A 15,529-nucleotide genomic window follows, 5' to 3' on the forward strand; every position below is an offset into this window, starting at 1 on the left:
AAGAAACTGTGGGGATGTGAATGGAATTGTCACTTGACAGCCCAGTGCCACCTTCCTCAAGGACTGATCAGGTCTTGCAGGGCCAAGGATGCCCTAAAGCCCAGATTTGGGTTCCTTTTTCAGAAAGCACTGGGGAAAAAATAAAAATAAAAAAAGGCCAAATTTTTCTTCAGGAAAGTTTGTTTGGTTATTTTCCATCTAAGACACCCAAAATTCCAGCTCCTGCCTCACACCTGGTGGCACAAAACGCTCGGAGGACTTTCTGCGAAACGTAAAAACTTCCTCAAATCAGTAAAATTAATGGGAGACCTCTAAAATTCCACAGCCAGGTTTTTGTGAATATTTGGAGACAGATTATTGCAACACAGGCAGATTCAGGAGCCAGAGCTGGTGGGATTGGTTTTTATTTTATTGGTTTTTATTGAGAGGCAGCCTCGCAGAGTTTGTGCTTGAGCTGCCTATTTAAGCAGGCAGAAGGCAAGATCATGACATCTTAGGAAGGGGAAAAAAAGAAAAAGATTCTTGGAGATACATAACGTGTTTAATTGAAACCATTAGTTTTACTGGCAAACAGCTTCATCTTTCTGTTCTGTTAATCCGAACAAAGTGCTGCAATTATGACTCAATACATAATGTCCTCTAGTGCTACTCGCCCCACACTCCCCGAGCAGAGAAAGAAAACAGAGCTGCTCTCACTTAACAAAACATTCCATGCTTCTAGCCAGAATACTTTTATTATATGGTTATCATATACATCAGAATTATAGTGGGAACATTTACAAATATGTGAATTATTCCATATAACCTCCATTATTCACATACACACTAACTCACACACTCGTTTTTGTTTTTTTTTTTTTTTGCATGTCTGCTCAGTTACCAGGTGAATGATGCACAAAATTATTGCTTTGTGAACAAACACCTCAGATTAAATCTATTCTTCAGTGGCAAGAATTGAGATTTAAAAAAAAAAAAAAAAAGTCTTAAATACCCTGTATAACATACCTGTGCATAAACCTAAAGATATGTTTAGCTTACCCATTACCTTTGAAATACTTACCAAAATTAAAATTTGAAACCCATTTATAAAAAAAAGTATTAAAAAGTTCACCATTATTTACAAATCCGATTAAATTACACATAAATAAATATTTACATTCAACACACTGCTTTCCCTTAATACACATAAAGCCTCCCTGGAAGTATTTTTTTGGCCTTTATAGGCAAAACAAAAAAAAAAGTTAAAAAAAAAAGTTATGTGCCTATTCTTTCAAGTTTCCCCCCCAAATTTAAAAACAAGACAATATAAATATGTGAATAAAGCTGCGATATCCTTAGACACAGAAAGTGAATTTTCTAAAAGTATTTTCATTTTGAACTAGTCCTTGTTAAAAAAATACCAAGATAATATAAACTGCAGCCAACATTGCTGCAGCTTTTAAAAGCCTGAATATTTCTGTAAAAAATAAGCATGTCAAATGCCATCTTAAATCTAGTAGGATTTTAGTACTCTTCTATGTTAATCTGAAAATAAAGGAAAAAAAACACAAATAAAAAAAAACTAAACAAAAAAAACTAAACAAAAAAAACCCCACAGAATAATCTTACTGTTTTCAGGTGTTTATAAAAAAATTTTAATGTACATAAATCTCTACACCATTGTTTAATACTGCTTTATTGTTACTGTTGCATTTTGAGAGAATGAACCCTGAAATTGTATCAGAGAGCAAAACAGGCTTCTGTCTAAAATTTGTCTCTGGAAAACTACACATGAAGCTGTTCAGCCACGAGATACTGAGATGTGGAAAAAAGGAATCTAAATAAATTTCTCTGTATAATTCCATCAAAACCCCCCCCCCCTTTATAGCACCACTTTTACAGCAAAGGATTCAATACACTTTTCCCAGGTACTTATCTTCAGGGAATTGTTTCCACACAACAGGGATACTGCAGCTTTTAGCAAGACTTGTCTCACAGATCCAGCAGGAGTGAAGATCATGGATTATTTTTTTTTTAACTCCCATTTTTCCCCTCTTTTCTTTAAAAAAAAAAAAAAAAAAAAAGAAAAATAAACCTCCCAAATCTCTATGTTCCCCCTGGCAAGAAGATCTGAGTCTGTGTGTAGGAGGAAGGATAAAGTCTGGTTTTCCTTTCACTTCCTGTGCTTGTCCATTTTGTCAATGGTTTTGTTGGTCTCTGCGGGGCTCTGGTCTCCAGCGTTCATGTAGGATTTGTCTGCAATTTTTAACGCTTCATTTAGGTAGTTCTGGACGGATGTCATGGCAGCACAGATGGCAGCGCTCCCAAAGCCATGTGTGATCAGGCTAAAATGAGTCAAACAGCCCTGGATGCCAGGGTCCAAGATGGGGCTGGGTCTTGTGTTTCCAAGAGGAGTTCTGTCCTGAGTGAGGAGGTCTGTGAATTCCTTACAGATCTGCCTGCAACACACAAAGGGCTCACACTTTACACCACGCAGATAAACTGAAATAACAGAGAAATCTGTGTCAAATATCTGGCATTTGTTCGGGAACTATGAGAAATTCGGTGTCTAAAATTAAAAAAAAAAAACAATAAATCAGCCTCGTGTTTAAACTATAGGCAAGGGAGATTAGATTTCTAGACTTCCTGACGAATCTTCTGTTGCATCCCCATCACAAAAACACTCTGCAAAATAATCTGGTGCCTGCCTGGCTCTGCATCATTTGCTCCAGATTTGGGGTGGGAATTCGGTGCTGGTTTCTCTGAGAACTTTCCCAGCTGCAGAAAGGCTGGGGCAGCTGAAGAGGGGATTTAATTTAGTTGTGTATATTCCACGTATATGTAGGGAGGCCGAGGCCCTGATCCTGCAAACACTAAGACATATGCCTGGCAAAACATGAGCGCTTAATAATGCTCCAGCATATGTTGTTTGCTGCTTGGAAATCTGTGCCCTTGAAGGGATTTCACAGGAGCTGAGCAATCTTAACAGAATCATCACTTTATCAGAATTTCTCAATCACAAACGTCTTCCAGAGGATTTTTATTAGTGCCAGTAACAATGCCAATAATGAAAATACTCAGGGCAGGAGGAGTGCTCAGGAAAAATTAGCATAATGTTTAAACTATAGGCAAGGGAGACTAGATTTCTGAATTTTTAAGAGATGTATTCTTGTAAAAGAAGATCTCTTTTAAAGGAAGGCTGGATGGATTCAGCACCAGGAGCGTGTTTTGGATGCCTGAGGTGAGCACAAAGTCAGAGCAACTTTCTCAGCAGTTTAGCAGGTTTTTCTCAGCCCCTCTGCAGAGGGAGGGTGCTGTCAAAAGCCCCAAACCAGAAAACATCTCAGAGCAGAACGAATCATGATGTGAAGCTCTGTTAAACCTGAGACTGGCAGGGGAACTCAGCAGGGGAAAGGGGAAAGTTGAGCTCTCCAAACACCAGTTTTAGATAAGCCTAACTGAACCCAGGTATTTCCTCCCAGGGACCTGCTCAGGATGGGGTTTATTCACAGGTACAAGGTGTCTGCAGAGCTGCCAGAACAAAGCTCCTTCCTTCCCCGAGGTTTCTAACAGGGATTTGTTCAAGCACAGGGACTTTCCACACCTACCAAAGGGTGCTTCCAGTGAACTATAAAAATCTTCAGCCATAATAGGGAAAAAGGGACTCTCCAGCAGCAACCGGCTCGCTGAGTCCCAGGGGAAAGCTGGGAGGACACAGGGGCTGAGCTGCCCTCGTCCAGAGCCCTGACACTGCTCACATTCCCAGCCACTCCTGGGGACACCTTTTCCTTAGGGCTCTCCTGGTGTAGGACTTTTCCTCATGTTTTTCCTGCAGTTGAACAGAACCAGTCCAAACTGCTTTAGTTACCTACAGGATTGTTACCCTTCTTATTGCTTCAGACTGAAATAAAACTGCTGCCATAGCTGAATTCAAACCAAAACCAAATAAAAAGAATTGCCTCATCTTCCTAATTAAAATTACACACAAAAATCTACCAAGCTATCCCCCAGTCACAGACAGTCACAGTCAGACAAAAACACATTCAAAAAGCAGAGAAGAAATAAAATCCAAGCTGAAAACTCACTTTGCAGCGAGGAGCATGTTCTTCCTGTTTGCCATTTCGTTGCGGCCCATGTGTGGTCTGGTTAAATATTCAGCCACTGCTTTGGAAGGAAACTCTGTCTCACACACGTAGCCAAAGTCACGAGCAAGATGCACAGCTTCACCTGGGTGGGTGAAAGGGAGGGCTTGTTAAATTGTACAACATCATTTATTGTCAGGAAATCAGGGATATTACGGAAAAAATGTTGTATTCCTGTTTTGGGAAGGGACACCTACTCATTACCATTTTTTAATTGATGGATCAGTGCTTCTTTATAAGTTTGTATCAAGAAAAAAAAAGAGATTTATGGGGTTGACTGCTACAACAAAAGAATTCTCTTGCTTTTATACTAGAAAGAAAAATTCCTGTCTCTATCCAGAATAACTGCACAGCAAAGAACATGATCCAGACATGATCAAGTTGTCCACTGATATTTAAAATATCTGCCAACTAAATCCCACATTATAATAAAAGTTTTCAGTCTAGTATGCTTTTGAAAGATTCTTGCACAGGAATTTTCAGACAGAAAACCAAACTGCAAGGTGTATAACCAGGTTGCTTTTTTTTTTAATTCATTAAAACAATTTGATCAAACTTAAAATAAGAGATTGGTGTGACCAGTGCAGTGTGCCTGTGTGCACGTGAACACACATCAGCTCTCCAAAACTTCCCAAGGAAAGCTTTTAAATGCAAGTTGCTGCATTATAAACAGCAGGAAGGTATTGTTAGGTCATTTTTCACTCTTTTCATTTCAGTTGCTGCTTCTATTCCTATTAAACTGTGCCACTGGCAGGAGCTGCTTGAAACAGGAACACCAAATATAAACCACACACGTCCATATATACACACCCTGCAGGTCAGCTGCACTGACAGAGGGTCCACAGAGCATGGCACAGATTAAAGGGGCTCCAGTTTCCTTGCAGGAAGTCAAAAGCTATAAATCTCACTTTATAAGCTTGTTTATTAGCAAAGCTCCTGAGGACACCGCTGAGGTAGGGCAGGACTGCAGTCAGCTGTCCCAGAGTCCCAAAGTTTCCCAACAAGGAACCAAAGGCACTGATGTGAGGAGTTTCACCCCTTTTTGCCATCCCTTGTGAAACCCCAAAGGAGTCAGACTGGACAAAGGGGCCTTTGGCACCTCCTGGCATGGAGCAATTCTGCATCCCTGCCAGAACCCCGGGGAGAAACAGGAGCAGTGGCTTTGTGGCTCACAGGGGACAGAAGAGCCCCTCAAAGGCAGCACAGCCCTTCCTTAGGTGCTGTGAGGTCCCCACTGTGCTCACTTTAAAACAGACAAAAAAAACCCCATTTTACTTTCAGGGGCCTTCTAACCTTTCCATGCTTTGCCTAGAGGATAAAAGCTGTGCACAAGGGGAGAAAGTTTATTTTTAAGACACACTCGGGACTGACCTTCCACCAAAGATGTCAATAGTGTCACATTTGCAGCTTTCCTTCTGCCAGCAGGAAGATTCAAGCCAATTTTATCCAGTTTTTCCCTTAATGATCTGCCACCATTTTTAGATTTGGCTCTGCAATTAAAGAGGAAAAAAATGGCCTTATTTATCTTCAGGGAACACTTCTTTTTAAGATGAGAAATTCCAGTTACTGACATTCAATAGGGTTCTACTGGGGTGGGGAGAAGATAAAAAACAGGCTCTTTTCAAGTGACCTACTTTTTAAATGCTCTACTTCAAATCAGCCAGGATGAAACACAGCAGGTCAAAATCAAAATATTTCAAACTGCACCACTGAAACCAACAGCTGTAGAATGATCAGGAGCCAAATGAAGCGTATGCAAAAAAGGGATGTAGCAAATGTCCTTGTAATGATTAATCAGGAGCGTGAGATTTAATAAAAAAATAATTCCACAGGGGCTTGGGAATCAGAGACAGCTCCACGTGCTGGTTTTGAGACAAAAACCCCAGCTCTAAACAGAGAATGAGAATTGCTGTCAGAGCTGTTAATAGCACTTCTCCAGAGGCAGCAGAAGTGCAAAGAAGTTTTATTTCCAAAGCCTATTAGGATTCAGCGTCGTTGGGCTTCTGAAAATTCAGGAACCGGCTGAAAGGCTCTGTGCTTGTGCCGATGTGGCTGCTGACACACAGCAAAGCCAGGGAAACACAAACACCAGGGAAATACGGAGGGGAGGGAGGGAATCATCCATCCTACCTTCGCAGGACTCCTCCTAGCAGGGAGGCATTGAGACACTCCGGGGGCGAGAGCCGCCTCTGCACCTCTGCCACTGTCACTTTGTACTTGGACGTGGAGCTGAGCAGGGAGAGCCTCCCTGGCACGGAGCAAAACACTTCGTTGGGGTTGATCACCACCCCAATTAATCCATCCTTTTGGCAGGGCAGGCTCAGAGCGCTGTTTTTCGTTAGGGAGATGGGACCTGCGGGCGGAGGAGGGAAAGCAGGTATTTTATACACGGGAAAAATACATAGAAAACTCACTTGCTACTTGCTTTCTATAAAACAACTCGGGAGAGAGGCTTTTGTTTGGTGTTAAGTGCTCGTGCCCCATCCCCAGCATCCATCTGCAGCACAGGCACCCAAAGGGCCCCAAAACTACTCCCCAAAACAAATTCCAGCTGGATTTTGCCACTGGGTTGCAAAGAGCTGCAGAACGCTACCAAGAACGCTTTTCAAGGCACACAAAGCCCACACCTCTGGGGCAGAGGTAGCAAAGCCGTGCTCACAAAAACTCGGTGCTACAACAGACTCCAAATTAGCATCCTCCAGCTACTGCCAAAACTCTTCCCAAGCCAGGGCGAGGAGAAACCTCCCAGCTCCTGCTGGGCTTCATCTTCCACCTCGCACACGCAGGTTTAAAAAAGCGCCTTTGGAATTTAATCCAAACAAATTCCTAGCAGACAGCAGCACAGCAGAGAGGGAGGCAGGGGAGAACCGAAAGTAAGGAGCTGCTCCTCGTTAAGAGCTTCAGCCTTTAGGTGAGGAGGGACAACAAAGGAAGGAGCAAAGCACAGATGCAGCTCTTCCATCCCCTCGCCAATCCGCCCAGTTCACCCAGTGCTGCTGGTGAAAGGGTTAAAGAGCTGAGGTCGGCCCCACTCCCGGAGGGGGAAGATTTGTCAGTGGTGCATCTGACAGCGAAATTATTCTCCCATGAGCTAAAGGCAGCAATCAGCGCTCTGACACACACTTCTGCTTTTCCTCAGTTAGGTATTTGTTTGAAGTCTTCAGAGGAAACTTCTGATTTTTTTTTTTTTAAAGCACAAATTTGTTTAAAAACAAAAGCAAGGAAAAAACCCTAAATTACTGTAAATTGAGTCAATACGTCTTCCTCCTTCCTCAAAACCTCAGCTACAAACCAATTTCGATTAAGATAAAGCCAAACAGTCTTCTGCCAGCAAACTCAGTCTTTTCTCAAGTCTTGTAAAGAAGTTGAAAAAAAAAGGGGAAAAAAAAGTCTTCGAGTGCTATCAGCAACAAAAAAACCCAAACAAACAAAAGAAAATCCCTGTGTCACTTTACACACACGTATTTCAGGAAAGATTAAAATCGGTTCAAGGTCCTGGTTTCGATTAGAGCCGTAACACAAGAGCACACGAGGGGGGACAGTCGTGTTCCCAGGGCACTTTGTCCCCGCCGCCACCTTCCCTCGGACATCATTAGAAAATTCCAGCGGCAGAGAGTGGAATAAAAACTCCTCCACCCTCCCGATCCCAAAGGATCGGTCTTTATAAAAATAATAGGGCGTCACTCCACCGGTGCGTCACGAAACTTTTAACTATTGACAAGGGAAAGTAAAACTGCGGTGCCACCTTACTGACCTTTTCTAATGACTGTCTGGTCATGCATTAGTAAGTGTTGATCTTCCACATTCTGGAAAGAGAAAGGGGGAGAAAGTTTCGCACCTGGAGGAGCTGAGAGAGGAAAAAGCCGGGGAAATCCACCCCCTCCCCGCGCACCCTCATCCTGAAGGGCGAAGGGGAGAAGAGGAGCGTTTATCCGCACGGACGGGCATGGGATGTGCAGAAGGGGACGGGGTCTCTGAGGAGGGGTCCGGGCGCTCCTTACCTGCACCTCCTCCATCTGGTGGGCCATGTCGTGCAGGCCCAGGTTATCGGCCAGCGCCGAGGCGTCCAGCCCGTGCCCGTGGGGCAGCAGCAGCTCGGGGCGCCGGAAAGTCTCCCGGCGGCTGCCGGCAGAGCCGCTCTCCAGCGCCGAGAGGTGCGGCACCAGCCCGGGGCGGCCGTGCGGGGCCAGCCCCGCCGGCTCCTGGCTCTGCCGGTTCGGCCAAGCGCTCTGCTGCTGGCTGGGCGGCGGCGGCGGCGGCTGGTGCAGGGGATTGATGGAGAAGGGGTCCCCGAGGTGCGAGTAGGGGTCGCTGGACTGGGAGTAAGGCAGCGGCTGGTACGGGGGGGGGAAGTAGGGGGGCTGGAAGTCGGAGGCTCCCGAGTGCGAGAGCGGCGGGGCCGGGCTGTACAGGTGCTGGCTGACGGCGGAGAGGTGCGGCAGCCGCGGGTTCCCGTTGCTGCTCCCATCGTGCCGGTCCTGGAAAGCACACAGGGGTGGGGAACAACGGGGAGGACGTCAGAGGGGTCGGGGGACGCGGCGGCCGCGGGTGGTGGCACTTGGTGGCACCCGGGAAGGGGAGAGGGGAGCGAGAGCCGCCCCGCTCCTGCCCGAGGAGTTGGGTGTTTTTAAGGCACTTTGCGGAAGAAATCGGCCCCGCTCCCGGGAAGAGGTTACAAACCAGTTCTCGCTGCTTTCCACATCGCAACTACCCCAGACCAACCCCTTCTCCCGCTTGGGCAAATCAGCAGTAGAATCATTAAAATCAGAAAAATTCAAATCAGAGACGCAGCCGCGTTTCCGCCGCGCTGCCTCGGCTGGGAAGGAGACGGCGGGGCCGGGGGGGCTGCGGAGCGATGGGGGACCCCCGGCACTCTCATCCTCCCCACCCCGAGGGGCTCCCGGGCCGGGGCTCCCGGCTCTGCCCGACGGGGAGGGCCCGGCCGCCGCCTCCAGCCGTGCCAGCGCCGCTTCTGCCCCGATTTCCAATCGCAGCGCTCAAAGCTGAAATGTCTACATCGAGCTGATCCAGGGATTTAGCAGCTTCTGGCTTCACGGTCATTAAAATAACAGGGCTAGTTAATAAGAGGTGAATGGGGTCCCAATGGAGCGTGAAGCGGGGACTGCAGCTAATCTGTAGGAGCCGAACAGGCGGGACCAGCGCAGCCGGGGGGACACGGGGGGACACAGGCGACTTCGGAGAGATCAAAACCCGGCAGCACTTCGCTGCGGAGCACTTCCCAGGGAGGAAAAACGTGGGAAGGAAGGGTTCGCCCTGCCCGGCTGGTACCTGCCGGCCCCTCCGCATCCCGCCCGGTGCGCTGCGCTCCGACAGCCCCGCGGCTCCGGGGACCCCCGGTCCCGCACGGCGCTGCTCCATGCGGGATGTAAGCTCGGTTCTCCCAGCTGGGGCCCATGTAATTCGAGAGTTCAAAAAGACTCGGTAAAGAAAAAAATATATATAGAAAAATAGAAAAATATGAAAATAAAAATTCGCACCTCCAAAGTGAAAAAGAAAAGGGAAAAAAAAATTCAAAGCGGGGTCTTCGGGCAGGGACAGCGGCGCTCCCGGCGGGGCTGGGCTGGGCTGGGCTGGGCTGGCAGCGAGCGCGGCCCGGGGGCAGCGGAGCCCCGCGCTGCCCCACGCGGGACCCCCGAGCCCCAGCGGCGACCCCTCCCCGCAGCCTCTCACCTCGCAGTCCTCTTCGTACTTGACATTATCTGCTAGTTTCCACAACATGGCGTCCAGCGTCCGGACCAGGTGCTCGGTGCCGCGATCGGAACAGCTCGGCCCCCGCCACGGGCGCTAAATCCACGTCGGCGCTGGGGAAGAGCGGCGGCCCCCCGGACGGAGCTCAGTTGGCAGGCATGAAGGCAGCTGACGGACTAACCCTCCGCGCCGATGGTCACTCGGGTTTTTTTTCCCTGCCCAGACGCCCTTAATGGCAATAGGATTATCCTAACTCCTCCCCAGGGATGGCTCGGGCGCCGCGGCCGCCAGCCACTCAGGAGGGAGCGCGCAGCCCCAAGCCACTCCTTCCGCGGCCGCGGAGGGCGGGCGGGCAGCGCGGAGCCTCCGCCGCCCCCTCGGGGTGCGGGGGTCTCTGCTGCCCCGCGGGTTGGGGTCACGCCTGAGCATCCCCCCGCTGCAGCCCGGCTCCTGCGCTCGCTCCGGGGCTGCGGGAGCCGTGCCGGGGGCTCCCCGCTCCCCCAGGGCTCGGCTGAACCCCGCGCTGCGCCCCCCGAGCACCCACCGAGGTTTTGGGGCGAAATAAACTCGGGAAAAGTCCCCGTAGGGAAAGCGAGAAAGTCCGAGCACAGCCGGGGTTTCATTTGCATAATTGTCAAGAGTTTGAATTACTGATTACAACTTGTAAGCTAGCAATGTTTAAGGTATAATTTACTTAATGATCCGACAAGATTATTGCAGTGGTGTCGAACCCCCGGTAGGTAAAGCAGCCCTGATTCAGCGTCCCCGATCGGGGCTCCGTGAATTGTGCCACTGGTTCCTCGCATCGGTTTCTTTTTATTTTCATTTTTTACATTTTTTTTATTATTTTTTTTTTACGAAAATCCCCCCTGTCGAATCTTTTTGCCGCAAACTCGGGGCTGGGGAAGCAGGTGGGAGGTGAGACAGGCATTTTCGGACGCAGTGAGCACACTTTCATCTAAGCTTAGAAAATACTTCCCTGCCAAATTGCCACCTTTCTCGCAGGCATTTGATCTATGCAGTTATGTGTGTCAGACAAAATGAACATCGTTTTCAAAAGCAACGACTTCTCCCAGTGTTTTAAGGTGCATCCGGATCGCTGCTCATTTACATGAGAGGAGCAAGTGTTTGTTTATTGTGGCAGAGACAAAAGCTGACCCTGGACAGTGCTGGCTGCCGAGATCTCGGCTATCAGTGCCCGGGGACGATCCGCCTGAGAGCTGCTATTAAAGGCCCGAGATAGACCCACGTCTCCAGATTAAACCAGTCCACACTTCACTCACTTTCCGCGCCCCCCCCCCCCAAAGATCGGGGAAGAAAATTAACAAGAACATTAATTAAAATTAAAAATTCCAAACATTATAAACCCCTCCATCAGACTAAATGAATGATCTAAAAATAAACCCGAGGAGGATGGGGGTGCTGGAAGTAACTGTTGGAGGTGTTATCTGCCTTATCTACCAGGCAGGTGCTGATTTGCAGCACTTGCATTAAGCCCATCATCATCAGAGACTCCACATTATCATTTTTGGTGGAGTCTCTATTTATTCCTCTTTTTTTTTTTTTTTTTTTTTTTTTAACGACGGTGTTTTTCTTCCAGGGATGTTTCTTTGAAATGCAGTTCGCGACGATTATTAGCGAGTGTGCTTGCGCTGCTCCTGGCGTCATTAAGACTAGGAATCTAAATAATAAAATACAGGGGGAGCTTAAAGTTCATTTGTATTAAAGGGACAAGATGGATTTAGAAAGAAACGAGGAAGGGAATCGTCGAGCCTCCCGGGTTTGGGATCAGCTCTTCTTCCTTCCAAAGGAGAATTGTAACAACGTTGGTTATTTTTATTACAACCTCAGAAGCCAGATTTTGTTTCTGCTCAGAAATGTCACACTGAGAAACGAACACGATTTTATCATTCCTTGGGATTGTCAGTGTGTGGACACCTTCGTTTTGGTGGCCAAAATCACGAAGATGAATTCGCGTTTTTATTATTTATTGTGTATCTGGGAATTACATTTATAAATATAAGCGTGGAAGAGGATGAGGGGTGTATAAGGAATTACCTAAACAAGGCGACCGAAATAAGCACTTGGCTTCCTAAACAGCAAGCCAGGAGAGCAGAGACGAGGCTGAACGCGACAAAGTTGGGGACAAACTTTTCCGTACATCCACTTGCTCCTCGCTCTGCGCTCGCAGCCGCTGCCGGGGACCGGCGCAGGGTCCGGGATCCGCGGGGAGCGCAAGGCGGGGGAAGAGGAGCGGAGGGAAGGCAGGGAGAGAAGGGAAGGGAAGGCAGGGAGAGAAGGGAAGGGAAGGCAGGGAGAGAAGGGAAGGCAGGGCAGGGGCGGGCACTGCCCGTCCCCTCCACCGGCTGCCCTTCCCGAGAGGTGATGGATGCGGGCCCTGCTCCGGCTGCTGCTGCTGCCGAGGGATGCTTTGCTGTGGCCGGGCACACGGGCAGCTCCGCTGCTCCGGTCCTCTCTGAGGGTTCAGGGAGGGGAGAACGCTTTCTGAGCCGCTCCCTTTCCGCAGCCTCCGAGCTCTGCTGTCAGCGGGAGAAGCGGCGGCCGGGGGTCCCCGGGGGCTCAGGACGGGGAATCGCTCCCTCCGGGACACCCCGGGGCACGGGGAATGCGCAGGGACACCCAAGCACCCCGGACACGCCTTCGAGACGCGGGGCAGAGCTGTGCAGCGTCCGATCAGCATCCGGGCACGGAGCTGCCTCCTGACAGGTGGCGGCTTTTATTTACTTATTTAAAAAATATTAACAAATAAATGTTTAAAAATCGGTGCTCTTACTTCGGGGATATCCCCCGATTCCACGCAGAAGAGGTGCCTTGCTTTGTGGGGGCTGTTCCCTTTTTGACGAGGCTGCAGTTTCCCGTGGGGAGCCCGAAGCACCCCCAGGCGTGAACACGCTTCGGGAGGGGAGCCAGAGCCCACTGCTGCGCCTCTGTCGCAGGCAGTAGTTTTCCTATTTGGCAGCAATTAAAAGAGAGCGTGGGGATGCTAATTAGTTACATCCTTCTTCCTCTAAAAATTATTTAAACACACACATATCTGTATTGTTAATGAGGCTGCAGCAACCTGTCCGGATTGTCGCCTCGGCTCCCGCAGAGCTCGGCAGAGGCAGCTGCTGCCCCGCGGCCCCCGGAGATCGGCGGAACTCGCTCGGCCGCGGGGAGGGGCGGAAAGCGGGCTGTGCCCCCCATCCCGTCCCGCAGGAGGGGCAGGACCCCCTCACTCAGCCCAGAGCCGGGGGCAGAGCCGCGGGGCCGGGGCGGCTCCGGTGGGGCTCCGGGAGCAGCGCGGCGCTCCGTTCGTGCCGGGCGATGCTCCGCAGCACAGCCACGGGGGGCGCGGAGGGGCGCGGAGCATCCCCCTCCCCTTGTCCTCCCCTTCCCCCTGTCCTCCCTCTCCCCAAACGCGGCCGCCCCCGCTCCGGGGAGGCACCGAGCCGCATCCCTGCCCGGCCGCTCCCGCTGCCGGCCGGGTCCCCGAGGCCGCCGCACAGCCAGCCCGTTTAAAGTTTGTTTTCCCCCGCTGTTCCGCCGTTTCTCCTCCCGTTACGGCGCCCCGGGGGATGCGGGGGGCGGTGCGGATCTGTGCGTGTTTCCCCGCGGCTGCCGGCACCTGGAGCATCCCTGAAATCTCTGACTGACAGAGCCTTTCCTCGCCCTCCGTTGTGCCCCCCCGGCAGGGCAGCGGCCGCTCGGGAGCCGCTGGCTCAGCCGCAGCTCCCCGGGCTGCCGCAGGCTCCCCCGAGGCTCCCGCAGCCCGGGGCTGGCAGCGCCGGGGGCTCCGGGCACCTGTCCCGTTGTTAACGTGTGCCCCAGGCCAGGCTGGACGGGGCTCGGAGCAACCCGGGCTAGCGGGAGCTGTCCCTGCCCAGGGCAGGGGGGTGGAACTGGATAATCTTTAAGGTCCCTCCCAGCCCAAACCATTCGGTGACTCTGATTCTGCGCTGGTATTGGAGGTGCAGTCAGCGGCCATCAGGGCTCGGTGTGCTGGTCCCACAAAAGTGAAGGTGACGGGGAGTGGAGGGGGGCTGCACTGACAGGACAGTCCCTGCCTCAGCTTCCAGCCCTCACCTCTGCAGGCAGCCAGAAGAAAGAGCCTACACTTTCTTCATTTCCCCCAACCTATTCATTTGCTTAATAAACACGATCCCAGCTGCGTTTTCCTCCTGCTCCTTCACTCTGGAGCTGGAGGAGCAGAGTCCCCTGGCCGTGGCGTGCTGTGAGCCTGCAGCACAGAGGATGTTTAGCAGTTCCTGGGCAGAAGTGACAGGTTTTGGCATCAGGCACTTTTGGGCCCAGGGTTAGATGCTCCATGGCATGTGGCAGAGGTTCAGCAGTGATGTGCAGCTGCCTGGGGCTCCTGCAGAGGAGTTTCTCTGGCTTTTGTACACGAGGAGTTCTGTCAGGCTGGATGGTTTGTGGCAGGAGATGGATACCTGGGAGAGAGAGAGTTCACACGAGCCTGCCTGCAGCCACAGCATGGGACAGGGCACGGGAACATCCACATTCCCAGCCTGTCCCTGTCCTTGAGGCAGGGGATGACCACAATCGTGACAGCAGCTTGCTCTGCTCATTCATAAAACAAGGATAATTATCCCAGCAGTGGCCAGAGCTGGATTCTGATCTGGTGGAAGCAGGAGAGGAGTGGGAGCTGTGGTCCCTGATCCCCATCTCTGCTCAGTGACCCTGAGGTGCCTCCTCAGGGCTCTGGCATTCTGCCTGCAGTGGAATGATCGTTCTGTTCTGGAGAGATGCTCTGATTTTTTAAATTCCCTCCTTTTTCTGTGCATCAGGAGCAGGTGTTGCTCCAAAGGCTGACACTGCTGGACTGTGTGTAATCAAATCCAGCTCCCTCTTGCAGGGAACAGGCTCAAAATAAAAGATCAAAGCCCCCAAGGACTCAAAACACTACAATGCTAGAAGTGAAATCAGGATTCATATATTTACACAGGCTATTTCCTGTAAGTAAAAAGATAAACAGGCTCTTGGCTTGATAGATATAATTCATATTATAAAAAATAAAGGTTGGTGATGATGTTTCATGGAAACAACAGTCGGGGCACAATGCTGATGTTTGGGGAAGGTTTCTCCATGGACAGAGATGGGCACAAGGTACAAAGGGTCTTTTCCATCCCTCATTTGAGGGGTCCCTGCACCGTCAAGATAACAATCAAATGTGTAAAATGTCTTTTTTAAAACACTCACTTCTCCACGTACATCTACAGACACAGATAGGAGAGGAAAATTGTCTAGACAACTTCCAAGATGATTTTGGGCACAATATAAAGCAGAGATGCAGACAGTACCTGTGCAGGAGCTAAGGAATTTACAAAGCAGCAGCCAGTTGCCTTATTTCTAGTTACCTTTCACTCTTCAGGGGTGATGAAATCAGTAAACTGACCTTGATGTCAGGACAATGGGTTATGTCAGTTGAAGCTGAGGATTTTCCCTGTAGGCAATTTAAGTAAGTAAAGAAAACATATTCAGTTACTCTCCTACTTCCATGGTCCAGTTTCTTGAAAACTCCTAATCCCTCTACACAGCCACTTTTTCCTGGAGTACTCCGTCAAACTCAGCTGGACAAAACCATCAGTGGGGGAAAAGCTCTCTCAAGGACTGGATTTTGGTTACTCTAGCAGACACATGCAGGGTCTGAGAGGTTTTGAAACAGATTTATTTTTTCC

At 49.9% G+C, this 15,529-nt stretch overlaps 1 protein-coding gene across 1 annotated transcript; it reads right to left on the reverse strand.

Annotated features, from left to right (window-relative positions):
- Positions 1-1,855: 1,855 nt before the first annotated feature.
- Positions 1,856-9,992, reverse strand: TFAP2C (transcription factor AP-2 gamma). The gene is made up of 7 exons (XM_005524853.2): positions 9,813-9,992; positions 8,123-8,599; positions 7,876-7,927; positions 6,252-6,474; positions 5,493-5,611; positions 4,065-4,206; positions 1,856-2,438 (listed from the first exon to the last, which is right to left on the reverse strand). The coding sequence occupies exons 1-7, from the start codon at positions 9,858-9,860 to the stop codon at positions 2,153-2,155; spliced, it is 1,347 nt and encodes a 448-aa protein (XP_005524910.2). The 5' UTR covers positions 9,861-9,992; the 3' UTR covers positions 1,856-2,152.
- Positions 9,993-15,529: the final 5,537 nt, after the last annotated feature.

This window comes from Pseudopodoces humilis, chromosome 19 (assembly GCF_049639895.1).
Source record: "Pseudopodoces humilis isolate 2021_Gansu_Grassland_sample_001 chromosome 19, ASM4963989v1, whole genome shotgun sequence".
Lineage (NCBI taxonomy): Eukaryota > Metazoa > Chordata > Aves > Passeriformes > Paridae > Pseudopodoces > Pseudopodoces humilis.